The sequence below is a fragment of the Corythoichthys intestinalis genome, chromosome 12 (assembly GCF_030265065.1).
Source record: "Corythoichthys intestinalis isolate RoL2023-P3 chromosome 12, ASM3026506v1, whole genome shotgun sequence".
Taxonomy (NCBI): Eukaryota; Metazoa; Chordata; class Actinopteri; order Syngnathiformes; family Syngnathidae; genus Corythoichthys; species Corythoichthys intestinalis.
Window position 1 is genome coordinate 3,302,343 of NC_080406.1, and position 15,720 is coordinate 3,318,062.

Consider the following 15,720-nt stretch of genomic DNA (forward strand, 5'->3'; position numbering starts at 1 on the left):
GTATTGGCACCCTTTTAAAAATCAGGTGATGCTTTGCTAGTTTGTTTAATTAACAGCACCTGTTACTTACCTGTGGCGCATAACATGTGGTGGCAATAACTAAATCACACTTGCAGCCAGTTAAAATGAATTAAAGTTGACTCAACCTTTGTCCTGTGTACCACATTGAGCATGGAGAAAAGAAAGAAGACCAAAGAACTGTCTGAGGACTTGAGAAGCAAAATTGTGTGGAAGCATTGGCAATCTCAAGGATACTAGTCCATCTCCAAAGACCTGAATGTTCCTGTGTCTACCGTGCGCAGTGTCATCAATAAGTGTAAAGCCCACGACACTGTGGTTAACCTCCCTAGATGTGGACGGAAAAGAAAAATTGACGGGAGATTTCAACGAAAGATTGTGCGGATGATGGATAAAGAACCTAGACTAACATCCAAACAAGTTCAAGCTGTCCAGCAGTCCGAGGGTACAACGTTGTCAACCCATACTATCCGTTGCCGTCTGAATGAGAAGGGACTTTATGGTAGGATACCCAGGAAGACCCCAATTCTGACCCAGAGACAAAAAAAAAAAGCAAGGCTGGAGTTTGCCAAAACTTACCTGAGAAAGCCAAAACGTTTTGGAAGAAGGTTCTCTGGTCAGATGAGACAAAGTAGATCGTTTTGGGAAAATGCATCAACATAGAGTTTACAGGAAAAAATATGAGGCCTTCAAAGAAAAGAACATGGTCCCCACAGTCAAACATGGTGTAAGTTCCCTGATGTTTTGGGTTTGCTTTGCTGCCTCTGGCACTGGACTGCTTGACCGTGTGCATGGTATTATGAAGTCTGAAGACTACCAGCACATTTTGCAGCATAATGATGGAGGATGCAGGTTGGAGGATACACTAGGAGCAGGTACAACAGGTGAAATCAATGGGCAATCACAGGGACACACGAGGAGGTAACCAACTCAAAACCTAATAGCAGTATAATGTAGGACCCAGTGTGAGAAAGCTGGGTCTCCCTCAGAGGTCATGGGTCTTCTAGCAGGACAATGACCCAAAACACACTTGAAAATGGTTTGAGAGAAAGCACTGAAGACTTCTAAAGTGGCCAGCAATGAGTCCAGACCTGAATCCCATAGAACACCTGTGGAGAGATTTGAAAATGGCACCCTTCAAATCAGACCTGGAGCAGTTGGCCAAAGAAGAATAGTCCAAAATTCCAGCAGAGCATTGTAAGAAACTCATTGATGGATACCGGAAGCAGTTGTTCGCAGTTATTTTGCCTAAAGGTTGTGCTACCAAGTATCAGGCTGAGGGTGCCAATACTTTTGTCTGGACCATGTCTGGAGTTTTGTGTAAAATGATAATAATTATTCCCCCCCCCCCCCCCCCCATTCTCTTTGTGTTTTATCATTGCAAGGCAAATAAATGAAGATATTAATACCAAAGCATTTGTAATCGCAATCATTTTTTGGCAGAAATTGAGCATTATCTGAAAGAATTGCAGGGGTGCCAATACTTTTGGCCAGCACTGTAACCAGTGTTGTTTTTGGCAGCCCTTTTAATTTTCGTTTTAGTCTTTTGTGCAACAATACTTATTTGCCTTAATCGTATTTTTGTCATTTCAAAATGTGTTCATCTTCATCTAGCTTTCGTTGACGATTACTCAAAATGTTTCTGTCTGTGAAATTGAAACATTTTAGTTAAAAAATGAATAAATACATGCCCCCCATGCTAAAGCTAATGCTAACGCGAATGCTACGCTCACCCTATATCACTCAGTAAACACCTTAAAGTGCCTATGACAGCAAAAATTATTTATATTTCATATTTTCCGTGGTATTTTATGCTCCTGAATGAAATGGACCGCTTGGATGTGTGTGGAAGCGGTCGATATATTTATTTAGTTTTTTTTTTAGTCCCGCGCCATGAAAATGAGCGACATCCTGTTCTGCATATGCAGAACAGCTGCGGATTCAGCTTGTTTTGCGGATTAATTTGTTTATTTTTCGTGTCACGCCAGCCAAATGGCTGCAGAAAAATGTTGCTGCACCAGGGAGATGCGTGAGAGCCTTTTTGGGGTTTCAAAAGCATCCAATGCACCGGTGGATATTCGCCAAAACAGGCCCTACTACTGTGGGACCATTGGATTTACGAGGAAGTGAGTAAACATTGTGTTTTGTATTATGTCAAATACTGGGATCCTTTTGATACATAGGTGGCTTGCATTTTGTGGCTGACATGCTCCTTGTCCACTCGGCCGACAACCCCCCGCCGGGAGAGCACTATACTCGGTTTATTGCCCACTTCTTATGCCCGGTGTTCTGTCAAAATCTCCACCCGCTCAGAAAATTAAACTTTGTGTTAAAAATGGCCGCGATTACAAAGTAAACACTACAAACTTTCTTTAAATAAAGGACTATTTACTTACGTTTGATCATGGATGGGAATGTAGGAATGCTCACTGCCAGACACATTCTGTCATGTTAGCTGCACAACAATTGCAGCCACTCTCCTATGACTCTCTCACTGTTTAGTACTCTTCGCCGTGTAGTAACACATTATTTTGACAAATTCGCGCCGACCATTTTGCAGCTACGCTCTCCTCCGACGTCGGCCGGTTTGTCCGGCGATCATTGTCCAGCTGCTTCCCGGCAAATAAGTCCTCTGCCCTCAGAAGGGGAACGACGAGCTCTAACTTGCTCGCCCCCGGGCGGGTTGCTGGTCGGCGAAGACAATCGACAACAACGTCGCTGTGTGAAATGATCCGGGCTAGTTATGTGTGATTTACCACTTCGAAGACCTTGAAACATCACTCTGTTTGGGTTAGCATGTTGGCTAGCTGTCACACCTCTTGGTTTGTTTACATTCTCCGAAGCCGGCAGAGAAATGACAAAAGCCCGACTAACTACGGTGGTTTAAAATATCGTTCGGGAGGTGCGACAATAAAGGTGAAGTCAACAGTTTTGACCATTATGGAGTCATTTTGCCATGTCGTACTGAATAAATGCATGTTTATTATTTCATATTCCATTTAGCACTGTTATTTGTCATGACCATACCATTTATTTAGCTATTGGGGAAAAATACTTGAATAAAAAGAATATCCTGTAAAAATATTATACTATAAGTGCATACAGTATGTCCATAAGCACACGCTGGTAATTGTTAATTCCAATAAAGGTCTAAAAGATGCCAAATAATTCACCCAGAGGACCGCCATTCATTTTAGACCGATGAGAAGAGCAGAAAAATACGGTGAGGTCCGCCAGGCCCTGCTTACTTTCCTGTGCCCAGAGTACATCTCATTGATTTGATTATGATTGATTGCTGATATGATTTCATGAGTCACCACTGGCCTGCAGCTCATTTATTACGCCGGGCCATAATGTGAACTGTGCTTTCCAACTCGAGAGGAAAAATCTTACGATGCCGCCGTTTCCTCTTGCCTCCCTACAGAGTTGCCAGGTGTTTGGTAAAAGACCAATTATGTTCAACAACGGAAATTTACTCAGGCTGTTGGATATATTTGACTTTCATAATATCATGCTGTTTGCAAATATATCCGTGGCTGGGTCTGAAATCACTCCCTAGCCTCTATGCAGTATACTGTAGTACAGTACGGGTATACATTCGAGGTACCACTGTAAAACACTGAAAACCCTAACTCTCCATCCAACTCTCAGTAATAATACCAGGTACAGCATCTTATTTTTGAATTTTATTAGGGCCCGAGCACTAAGTGTGGGTCAGTGACGTCACCTTGAATTAAAAAAAAAAAAAAAAAGACCTACTCGATTAGGTTTTTTCAACGTAGAGCTATGAAATTTGGGGAGACGATACCTTGTGCAAAACTGCTCCAAAAAGTCTCTTGCTTCCATGTTCCAAACCCAACAAGAAATCTGGTATTTTGGGTTGAGTTAAGGCTGCAGCTATCGATTAATCGGATAAGGAACATAAAAATTTTAAATACCTGACCTGAGCCTCAAACGGTATAAAAAATAATAAATAAATAAATGTGGGTATATGTCCAACAAAAAAAACAAGTGGCTAACCTACATTACAAAATTCCGCTAGCTTAAATGCTATAAAATGCCAACTTTTTTTTTTTTTTTTTACAATACTCTTAATAGTTCAAACACATATTCCCACCAAAAAAAAAAAAAAAAAAAAAAAAACGGCTAAATATACCTTTAAACTAAATTACAAATGCATTAAAAAAAAAAAAAAAACGTTAGCTCAAACAAAAACTTACCTTATGTTGGTCTTAACAGGGAGCAGCTGGATTCAGCCATGTGAAATTAGGTGGACTAGAGGGCAGCATATCCACCCAAGTTTATAAAATTAAATGCAAACACTTTCAAAACAAACCATTGCAACACCAATTTAATTAAACGAATACTCGAAGCAGCAAAATTTAATTTGAATATTTTTTTTCTAATCGAATACTCAAGTTAATCGATTAATCGTTGCAGCACTAATTGAGTGCGAAATTTCTATCGAGTTATCGGGTGCATATCTGAGACATTGGCACCTAGGGAGTTAATTGCATCCTCCTCAAAATTGGTGAGACTGTTCATGAGCCATATGAGATCTAAATTTATGAAAATCACAGGCCTTACCTGGGCGGGGTGCCAAAGTCGGGCTTTTTTTTTGGCATCATGCCAAATTCAGTAATTGACTAATAACTCCCTGATCCAAGGTTCAGTCTGTTTCAAATCTGGCATGTATGATGGGTATCCCAGCCTGAAAGTGTGCACCTTAATATGTATTCTGAGGTGTAAGAAACCGTTGTGAAAAATATTATGTGCTGGTTTTTGCTCATTTTTTTGAAGGAAGCAGCAGTGTTTTAATTTTCGTTTGTCTTTTGGACTAAGTATTAGTCTTAGACAGTATTTTTTGGCAGCAATGACGATCATGAAAATATTTTGTCGATGAACAATTTTTTTTTCATGACGATGTGACAATAATGAGCTAAAAACGTGGCTCAGGAGACTAGAACATAACGAGACGAGAACAAGACAGAAATGCGACATCGTTTCTGTTATATGTTCACAATGCGTGACATTTTTATATTGTACGTGGAGTACGTAAGCTTGCATTGTAACAGTTTTTGGGTCGTGTTACTCATGTGAGATGTGCAGAACCTGTCCCTCACTCTCCTCAATTTAGGATGTATCTTAAGCTAGGCTTGATCCACCTTACTAGTTTGGAAACACGGTAAGATTTGTTTTCTTATCTTGACAAAAAAGAAAATGGAGTGTTTCTTTAGCCTTTAAAGGTCTTGTGCAGAGTGATCATCAGACACTAAATGTAACTCGTAGCTTGCCTGGTACACCAGACTCACTGCTGTTCCAGCTATTTAGTCTGGCCACCATTCAGCGGATACAATTTCCAGGGCGGAGCAAGCCACAGCAAACAGAAGCGGAGTGGACCAATCAGCGATGGGCAGACGTGACGTTAGTAAAACGACGAGGGCAGGACGAGAGACTTGCGCGCGGAAGTAAAAATACGAGGAGAGCGGAGTTTATTCAACATGGCTAGCGCGAGACAGACTGTTGTCATTGACTCGTGTCGATGTGTTTTTGGTCATTTAAAACTGATTTTACCGTGAATTGGAACATATTCTCGGCTCTCCTGTTCACCATCTGTGTTGTTGTGGAGACGATTTCCGACGCGCAAGAGTGATGTTGCTTGTTAAGAATACGTCACGCAAATAAACGAATCTGATTTGTCGATTGATTTTGTACCTGCTCGAGAGGCCGTTAATGGGCTGGTTCCCAGACTATTTCTCTCAGTGTTTGAAAAATACAGGGAGAACAGCAGTCTGGCCGTGCCAGGCAAACTCCTAGCATTAGCGTAGCATTCGCGTTAGCATTAATAATAATAATAATAATAATACATTTTATTTCAAAGCACATTTCAAACACTGAAGGACACTGTACAATAGAGCCCCGCATCATCAAGGATTGAGGGAATTTTGATGTTTTCTTCAGGCAGTCATCTTTGTAAATCTCACTGGAACAGCACCAAACAAAAGTTCCAGCATCATCACTTTGTCCAATGCAGATTCTCGACTCTTGACACCTTGTCCAATGCAGATTCTTGACTCTTGACAAGGTGATGATGTTGGAGGAGCTGCACTCTTGAACTAATTCAATATTTTTTTCAAGCTTTTTTTCTGAGTTTGTTCTACATGATAAAATGTCTGAGTGCTTGTCCGAGACTGGTCATTCCATACTTTTTGCTAGGAGTTGTAGTTACAAGACCTTTTGTAATACTACACTTTAAGGCTCGTTTCCACATGTCTGTCTCTTGCCTTGACGACCCTTTGTTTGCAATTAAAAAAAGTAGATTTCTTCCGGGGCTTAGGCAACTTATAGAGACACGAAATTTGGCACAATTGGTCGAATTGGCCTAATTAGAAGATTTTTTTGGTTTTGAATAAGGAAGTGGGTGCACAGCTCAGTAGTGCCTCCTGTTTTGAAGGACCCTCTTCAATTGGGTTTTTCTCCTAGGTGTGTGAATGTATTCCTAATCCCCAAAAAAAGAGGCCAGTTTCGAGCTAGTTAGGTTCTCATTAGAGGATGAGGGGGACGATCTGCCACCACCCTGACCTGCGTGAGGAATTATCTGGGAGATATTTTTTTAAAAGTCTGTTAGTTTCTCCCTCCATGTTGCCTTACCTGGTCTGCAGTGTCTTATCCTGGTTTTAATCATATTCCCATTACAGTCTGCTAGGCGTCCCTGTGTATCTACCGATGTGATCGTCTGCCTGCCGCGTCTTGATTACTGACCATATCAGCCTTTGAGAGTTAGATTAAGTTACCAGAGACTTTCCAGCAGAGGACTGGCGTGGTACTCTCACTTTTCTGCATGGTTAGTACAGTGGGGCCTCTACTTACGAAAGTCTCTGCATACAGAATTTTCAGGTTAAGACTAGGCATGTGCGGGTATGAGATTTTGACGGTGAGATACCCTTAAGCAAAAATACTGTGGTTTCACAGTATTGCTATTATACCTCTAAAATGTGTTCTTTTGAGATATTTTGAGTTAAAAAAAAAAAAAAAAGAAAAGTTTTTCCATTGGACAGGATTTTTAAAAATTTTTTCCAACATATTTTCAAATTGCAGCATCAACATGAGCATAATGTTAAAATAAATAAAATAATTTAAAAAAAAAAAAAAAAAAAAAAAGAACTGAAATATTTTAAACAAAATTAAAATAAATAGACTAAACCATGGGTGTCCAAACTTTTTGCAAAGGGAGCCAGATTTGGTGTGGTAAAAATGTGGAGGGCCGACCTTGGCCTTAACGTAGAACAATATATTTAAGCAAATTTTAGCAACCCATTCTGTGTGTCACATTTACTTTTTTTTTTTAAATTTAATTTAGGGCTGTCAAAATTATCGCGTTAACGGGTGGTAATTAATTTTCTTAATTAATCACGTTAAAATATTTAATGCAATTAACGCACATGCCCCGCTCAAACAGATTAAAATGACAGCACAGTGTCATGTCCACTTGTTACTTGTCTTTTTTGGTGTTTTGTCGCCCTCTGCTGGCGCTTGGGTGCGACTGATTTTATGGGTTTCAGCACCATGAGCATTGTGTAATTATTGACATCAACAATGGCGAGCTACTTGTTTATTTTTTGATTGAAAATTATACAAATTTTATAAAAAGAAAAACATTTATCTTTTAAGGACTACAAGTCTTTCTATCCATGGATCGCTTTAAGAGAATGTTAATAATGTTAATGCCATCTTGTTGATTTATTGTTATATACTGCATATATATATATATAGACGGATCCAAAAACTCCATCTTGTCTTATCTTTCCATTCCAATAATAATTTACAGAAAAATATGGCATATTTTATAGATGGTTTGAATTGCGATTAATTACGATGAATTAATTTTTAAGCTGTGATTAACTCGATTAAAAATTTTAATCGTTTGACAGCCCTAATTAAAACTGTTCAGACCATCCCGGCACTTAGACTTCCATTCTCCGTGTCAAACAGCTGAGCAGGACAGGTTAAAAAAAAACAAACAAACAAACAAACAAAAAAACCCACAAAGAAATATGCTCTTTCGGTGCACATTATAACACGTTTCCAACTTCAAATAGTTTGTAGTATTTTTTTCAAATTTGTGTTCTTAGTTACATCTCAAACTTCAGATTTTTATAGATATTTTTAAACCAAATGTAGCGCATTTACAGAGCGTGTTTCAAATTGCACTGTGTTGGCAACAGCGCTCAGTCCAAGGTTTCTCACATTGCTAAGAGTGTAATATATGGTTTGACGGGATGCTAATGATCGATTGTTCTAATTACAACGTAAGGCTTTTTGTGTTGAGGGTTGTGATGATTGGTGCAGGACGTTGTCAAGAGGTTGAGGTTTGCTGTGTAGATTTTTGCTGCAGTGCAGCAGGAAGTCTTGTGCTGCTGTGGTCTCACTTTCTGCTGCTTTTTCTCAGTCTCATGCTGCCTAAATCATTTCTTGTCTGTACATAGTATTGGGAAGTCGGGGTGGGAAGCTCTAGGTATGTTACGATACGATTTGTGATACCAGGAGGATTGGACGTCTGTGGCCATCAGTGGCAGATAATGCCAGGTAGTTCATTCTGAGTAGGGGTGCACGATATCCATTTTTTGAAACCGATAACTTCCTGCTCCTCAAAGCTGATACCGATATCGATAACCGATAATAAATATATAATTTTTAAAATGTATAACCTGAGTTTTTGAACACCTGGTGGTTTAAAAAATAGTGGTGGATTCCACAGAGATTTACCTTTAATCTCATCAGATTTTTCACAATGACATGAACAAAACAGTGCGTTTCACTTCTGCACTGCCCGACAGCCAGCTAAGAATGAATGCACTTCCATAAACCACAAGGCTTGGTCTTTCTTGCTTTTATGGGAAGACACTCGTCTTAATATTGTGAAAGCACTACAGAAAAATACACATATTCAATACTCAATATACAACAAACTGCACAATACACTTATATACACAACTATTATATGTATAGCATAGCACACTAGCTTGAGCTACTAAAGCATTGTCTGGCTTCTATAACACAACTTATGAAGTTCTGTATATATAACCCTTCAACACAGAAGTAAACATATTTTGCACAACCATATGTAAAAGTAAACATAAAATACTTACATATATTTCCGAGGCGGAAACGTAACAGAAAGCATACACGATTGTCAATGCTACCGCTAGACACCGCAATGTGTAAGTGACTGAACCAAACTTCAGTAACAAAAAATAGGTGTATTGAATTATTCTGACCAGCAGGTGGGAGCAATGCCCCGCAAATGGTCAACTGATTTCCCATACTATTGTGTAAACTGCAAAGCCAGAACAGTACATATTATCGGTCCTATTATAAATGTTATTTGATTTATCGGGATGACGTCATAATTCCTATTGTCGGACCGATAATTATCGGACCAATAATTATCGTGCACCAGTAATTCTGAGGCATTTCAGGTCAATTCCTTTTTGGTAGCAACCTGTTTCATTTTTAAACAATGACACCTTTTTAAAATTATATTTCGATTCTTGGTGGGCGCATATCGATAACCTTTTGGGCTACAAAGTATTGCGATATATCACGTTGCGATTAATTACAATTAATTTTTAAGCTGCGATTACCTCGATTAAAAATTTTTAGGGCTGTCAAACGATTTGAATTTTTAATCGAGTTAATTAATAGTGGTGTCAACAATAATCGATGCGGCGATGCATCCCGATGCGGGGCATGGACGATTCGATTCGATGCGGGCGACAAGCCGAATCGATTCAGCGCATTTTAAAATATATTTTAAAATATATAAGTACGTTAAAAAAATCTTCCCTGTGCAATTCCAGTGATGCAACGGATTTGGTTTCCCCATTTGTATTATTATTCTCATGTTTGATTTTTTACACACGCATAACTCTGGTCAAGTTTCCCACCAACCTCGTAGAAGCCAAAATGTCTCCAGATGTCTGCTTTCAATGTCTTAGGTGCATCAACCCGAAATTCGGGTCGGGCCCAAAATGTTAAGCATTCACGTTTGGGTCGGGTCGGGCCGCCGCGCCGACTAATAAATTATTTTTTTTGAAAAATGGGATGAAACCGAGAGCAGGCTCTCTGTATTTTGCATTTGCTTGTGCACGCACATGAACGCCGTAGCGCCGCCCGCTTTTTCTTCTTCACCTCCCACTGTGGCGCTTGCGATTCGTTACGAAAGACACTTTTATTTATGCACACAAAGGCAACACAAATGTGATCCTTTTGAATCTTCTCCTCTGTGTGTCTGCAAAACCGCATTTATTATTATTATTTTTTAATATTAAACTTTCCCGGCGTTATTTAGTTGTGTAAATGCTTTTATAATGATCATAAAAATATGTAGACTATTTAAACATTAAGAAAACTTGCGTTTTTTTCTGCCAACTGAAAATTCGTTATGAAGGACACTTTTATTTAAGCACACAAAGGCAACAGAAATGTGACCCTTTTGAATCTTCTCCTCTGTGTGTCTGCAAAACTTTTTTTTTTTTTTTTTATATTAACTTTCCCAGCGTTATTTCGTTGTGAAAATACTTTTATAATGATCATAAAAATATGTAGACTATCTAAACATTAAGAAAACTTGAAAATAAATTGCTGCTGCTGCTGCTGCGTTTTTTTTCCCGCGTCACTCCAGCAAAAAAAAAAAAAAAAAAAAAAAATTCTGTTTTTAAAAATTAAAAAAAAAAAAAATTTATATATATGTATAAGTAAGTATTTTCACTTGACTTCAACCAGGAGTGACACAAGAGCCAATAAAGTCTGACGGCTTGTGTTGCCTCATGATTCACGAAAAATATGCTTTGCTTTAGAATTTTAATGCATCCCAGGCTTTAATGCATCGCGATGCATTGCCGAATCGAACCGAATCGAATCGTGACCCTCTGAATCGAATCGAATTGAAACGTGGCCCTCCGAATCGTAATCGAATCGAATCGTGACGGGAGTGCTGATGCACACCTCTATTAATTACAGATTAAAAATTAATTAATCGCAATTCAAACCATCTATAAAATATGCCATATTTTTCTGTAAATTATTGTTGGAATGGAAAGACAAGACACAAGACGGATATATACATTCAACATATGGTACATAAGTACTGTATTTGTTTATTATAACAATAAATCAACAAGATGGCATTTACATTATTAACATTCTCTTAAAGCGATCCATAGATAGACTTGCAGTTCTTAAAAGATAAATATTAGTACAAGTTATAGAAATATTATATTAAAACCCCTCTTAATGTTTTTGTTTTATTAAAAATTTGTAAAATTTTAAATAAAAAAATAAACTAGTAGCTCGCCATTGTTGGTGTCAATAATTACACCATGCTCACTCATGGTACTAACCCATAAAATCAGTCGGACCCAAACGCCAGCAGAGGGCGCCATACACCAAAAAACAAGTAACAAGCCGACATTACACTATAATGTCATTTTAGTCTGTTTGAGTGGGGCATGTGCGTTAATTGCGTCAAATATTTTAACGTGATTAATTTAAAAAATTAATTACCGCCCGTTAACGCGATAATTTTGACAGCCCTAAAAATGTTAATCGTTTGACAGCCCTAATTGTCACACCTCTAATTCTGAGTGCATGATAGCATACTCAGTAACTCTGCGATGTCTGAAATCCAAACTCCCAAAATCAACAGGAAGTGACCTGATCTCTACAGGAAGTAACCCTGGAATGCCTCAAAATCAACAGCTAATGGCCCTTGGAATGCCTCATTATCAAAAAGAAGTAACCCAATATCTACAAGAAGTCTGAGAGAAATTATTTTGGGTTACTTCCTGTTGATTTTGGGGCATTTCCCGGTCACTTCCTGTTAATATGGGTGCATTTATAGCATGAACGAGCTTCAAGGTTCCTGTCAGGCACAACAACCCTGCCAGTGGGCTGTAAATTTGACACCCTTAGTTTGCAATGTTTGCAAGACACACGGTGATTAGTTCAGGTTCAATGACCCACCAAAAAAAAAAAAGTATACCAGCACGCATTTAATGACACTGAAATTGATTTTAATGTGAACAGAAAACATTTTGACTGAAATAATTATTCTAAATTGCGTTAGATTTTAAAATCTCGCTAAAGTTTCACTGGAATTTTGGACAAAGCCTGCCATACAAACAAGCACGTATCTGCAAGAACACAACGTGGCAGTGACAGCACCGCACTTGACATTGCCTGCGGCGAGCCGAGAAGGTGTCGCTGTTATCTGCGGGACATTTAAGGATTTTGTAGCGCTGACGGCGTCCTTACAAGCATGTGACAGCTTAAATATTTGCGCGAGAGAGGCTTAAAAGGTGGCGCCTACCTCAGTGGGTCATATCAACACGGGTGTGAAAACCTGGTACAGTAAACGCCGGGGATAGGATAGTAGAGGATATGTTAAATAGTCCTAGCTTAAGCTTTTTACGGGTTATATATGGAGGCTGCATCTTTTGCTAAGATTGTGGGGCGACAAGTTCGCAGGGCGCTCAACACGGAACAGAGCAGTAAGTCCTGTGAAAGAGCCATGGCTAGCTTAAGCGGGATAAATACTACTACTTTTTTTTCCATGTACATGCATTTTAATATGTAACCCTTGATGCCATGTTACTAGGTTTGCACAAAAATTAGTGTTGAACGTATCCCAGTCTTTGTTAAAGTTAGCTTCAGGGGTGAAAGCATGAAGTTCCACGCCGTTCTGGTGTAAAATTCTGAGGCGGAACAGGGCGGAACGGTGCTTTGATCCAGCAAATATGACGGCAACTGTCAAACCTCCATGTTAAAAAAAACAACAACAAAAAACTGCCAGGCGACAACACACGCATCTCCAAGAGGAAAACAATCTACTAACGTCAGATTTTTACATACACAAGTGTTAACAACAAACCTAACAAAGTAGCGTCATCCGTTTCCACTGATACTGGTTATTTATTTACAGTGCCCTCCATAATTATTGGCACCCCTGAAAAAGATGTGTTTTTTAGCTTCTAATATTTTTTTCTAATTCAAATAATATGGGACCTTAATAGAAAAAAAAAGAGAAAAATCCAACCTTCAATACAAGTGCATTCATTCAGTGTGGAAAAAAATCCCACTTAAAGAAAAAATTATTTGACATCAAATAATGTGTGTCACAATTATTAGCACCCCTGGTGTTAATATTTCGTACAACCCCCTTTTGCCAACAAAACAAGGTCTGGGGACTGAGATGGCAGACCTGTTAAGTTTCACGATTTGGTCGGGAGACTCCCGATTTTGACCCCAATGCTCACGCCTCACGATTAGAAAGCCAAATCTCCCGATTTTCCAAAAATGTCAATTTTTTTTTTTTTTTTACGTTTTTGTTTGTCACCGTTTTGTAACGATACCATTCGGCCCGATTCGGAAAGTGACCAACAACTAATAGCCTGGCCGTCTCCGACTTCCCTGCCCTCCCTCCCCTTCAGAGCTGGAAAAGCCCAACCCATACATCTGACAGGGAGGGAAGAGGCGAAGCACCACCGACTTCCCAAGATGCTGGCACTAATAAACCGGCTTTTAGACTGGTTCAAGTCTTTATTTTGGAAGGAAGAGATGGAGCTGACCCTGGTCGGCCTCCAGTATTCGGGAAAAACGACGTTCGTCAACGTAATTGCCGTAAGTCTTACCTGCCAGCGATAGCTAACTAGCCTAATGCTAATAGCATTAGAGCTAATGATGGGAGAACGATGACGAGGAAGAAGTCGCTGCTTTACTCTGTGTTTTCGTGGATCAAACATCATGGAATATTAAACCACTGCGGTCCTACCCCCACAATATATGAATTTAAGTGAGAAAGCGTATCGTTACTTACTTGAAGTTTAATCATTTAGATTCGCTATTATGCTAAAGCTAAAGTGTATACTATACACTTTAGTACATTATATCATTATTACTGTGCTGAAACAAAAAATATAAAGTTTCAATTTTAGGTTACAATTCAATTAAAAAACTGCCATGACAAAGATACTTTTAAAAACAAATATGATTCATTTTCTAAATGATGTAATTAATGTTTTTAATCTTGCTGATTTAGTCTCACGAAACCCTAATTGGAGTGATGGTTGATGAGATGAAGCGGCTGCTGAGGAAGCTGATGTCCAAATTTGTGCAAATGGATGTGATCAGGAAAGCTGAGGATATCCTAGATGTTGATTACAGGAACAAGGAGAACTGGCATGACACAGGCAACATAGCAGTATCACATGATGCCAGACAATACATGGAGCAATTTGAAGACTATCTCTGATGCCACCAAAAAGAGGTTCTTTGACAGTGTAGTTAATTTTTACACAAGTGTTGTGACCAAAATGAACTTGAAAAAAAATGCTTGCATTTTGTCTTAGCGATTGTCGCACGCGCGCGCGCGTCATCGGGGTTGGCAAACAGAAATCTCCCTGTTTGCAATTTCTATAACTTAACAGGTATGAGATGGCCATGGGAGGAGCTTGATTTTGTGTCTGGTGAACCATTTCTGTGTAGATTTGGCCATATGTTTAGGGTCATCGTCTTGCTGAAAGACCCATTGACGACCCATCTTCAGCTTTCGGGCAGAGGGCAACAGATTTTGATTTAAAATGTCCTGGTATTTCAAAGCATTCATGATGCCATGCACCCTAACAAGGTTCCCAGGGCGTTTGGAAGCGAAACAGCCCCACAGAATCACTGACCCACCCCCATACTTCACAGTGGGTATAAGGTGCTGTCTGCACGCCAACAAGCTGTTTGGGAGGCATGCACGGAGAAAACCTTTCCTCACTCAGAATCATAAATCCAAACGTCTGGCGTTCGCCAAGCGGTATTGGGGCTTCAACTGGGACCGTGTGCTTTGGTCAGATGAGACCAAGATTGAGCTTTTTGGCAACAAACACTCTAAGTGGGTCTGGCGTGCCACGAAAGATGCACGTGCTGGGTCTTTCAGCAAGACAATGACCCTAAACATATGGCCAAATCTACACAGAAATGGTTCACCAGACACAAAATCAAGCTCCTCCCATGGCCATCTCAGTCCCCAGTCATTGTTTTGTTGGCAAAAGCGGGTTGTACAAAGTATTAACACCAGGGGTGCTAATAATTGTGACACACATTATTTGATGTCAAATAATTTTTTTCTTTATGTGGGATTTTTTCCCCACTGAATGAATGCACTTGTATTGAAGGTTGGGTTTTTCTCTTTTTTTCCATTAAAGTGCATGTGACACGAAAAAGCATGTTTATTTCATAATACACACGGTATTTTATGCTCCTGAATGATATGGACCGCTTGGATGTGTGTGGAAGCGATCGCTATATTTATTTAGTTTTTTGAATCCCGCGCCATGAAAATGAGTGACTTCGGCTTCGGTCTTGCATTGAGGAGGAGGGCGCTGTGACGTTTACGGTAGAAGGCGTCCTCTTCACTATACAGAGTACTGTTGTGTATGAGGACGAAGAATTCAGCTGATTTTGCGGATTAATACGTTTATTTTTCACATCACGCCAGCCAAACGGCTGCAGAAAAATCATTCTGTATGAGAGAGAGGCGTATGCGCCTTTTTGGAGTTTCAAAAGGTTCCCATTCACCGTGGATATTGGCCAAGCCCTACTACGGTGGGACCGCTGGACTTACGAGGAAGTGAGTAAACATCTTGTTTTGAATTA

The 15,720-nt window shown here is 39.5% G+C and overlaps 1 protein-coding gene across 4 annotated transcripts in view; it reads left to right on the plus strand.

Annotated features, from left to right (window-relative positions):
- Positions 1–15,720, plus strand: part of fgf14 (fibroblast growth factor 14) — a 256,567-nt gene that overhangs the window by 62,871 nt on the left and 177,976 nt on the right. Inside the window, exon 1 of one of the 4 annotated variants that reach the window (XM_057852368.1) lies at positions 11,478–12,569. The exons of the other annotated variants lie outside the window; for them this stretch is intronic. Coding sequence (XP_057708351.1) covers positions 12,500–12,569 — 70 coding nt within the window. The 5' untranslated portion in view covers positions 11,478–12,499. Of the gene's footprint in view, positions 1–11,477; positions 12,570–15,720 lie in introns of those variants that run through there. 4 annotated transcript variants of the gene reach the window in all.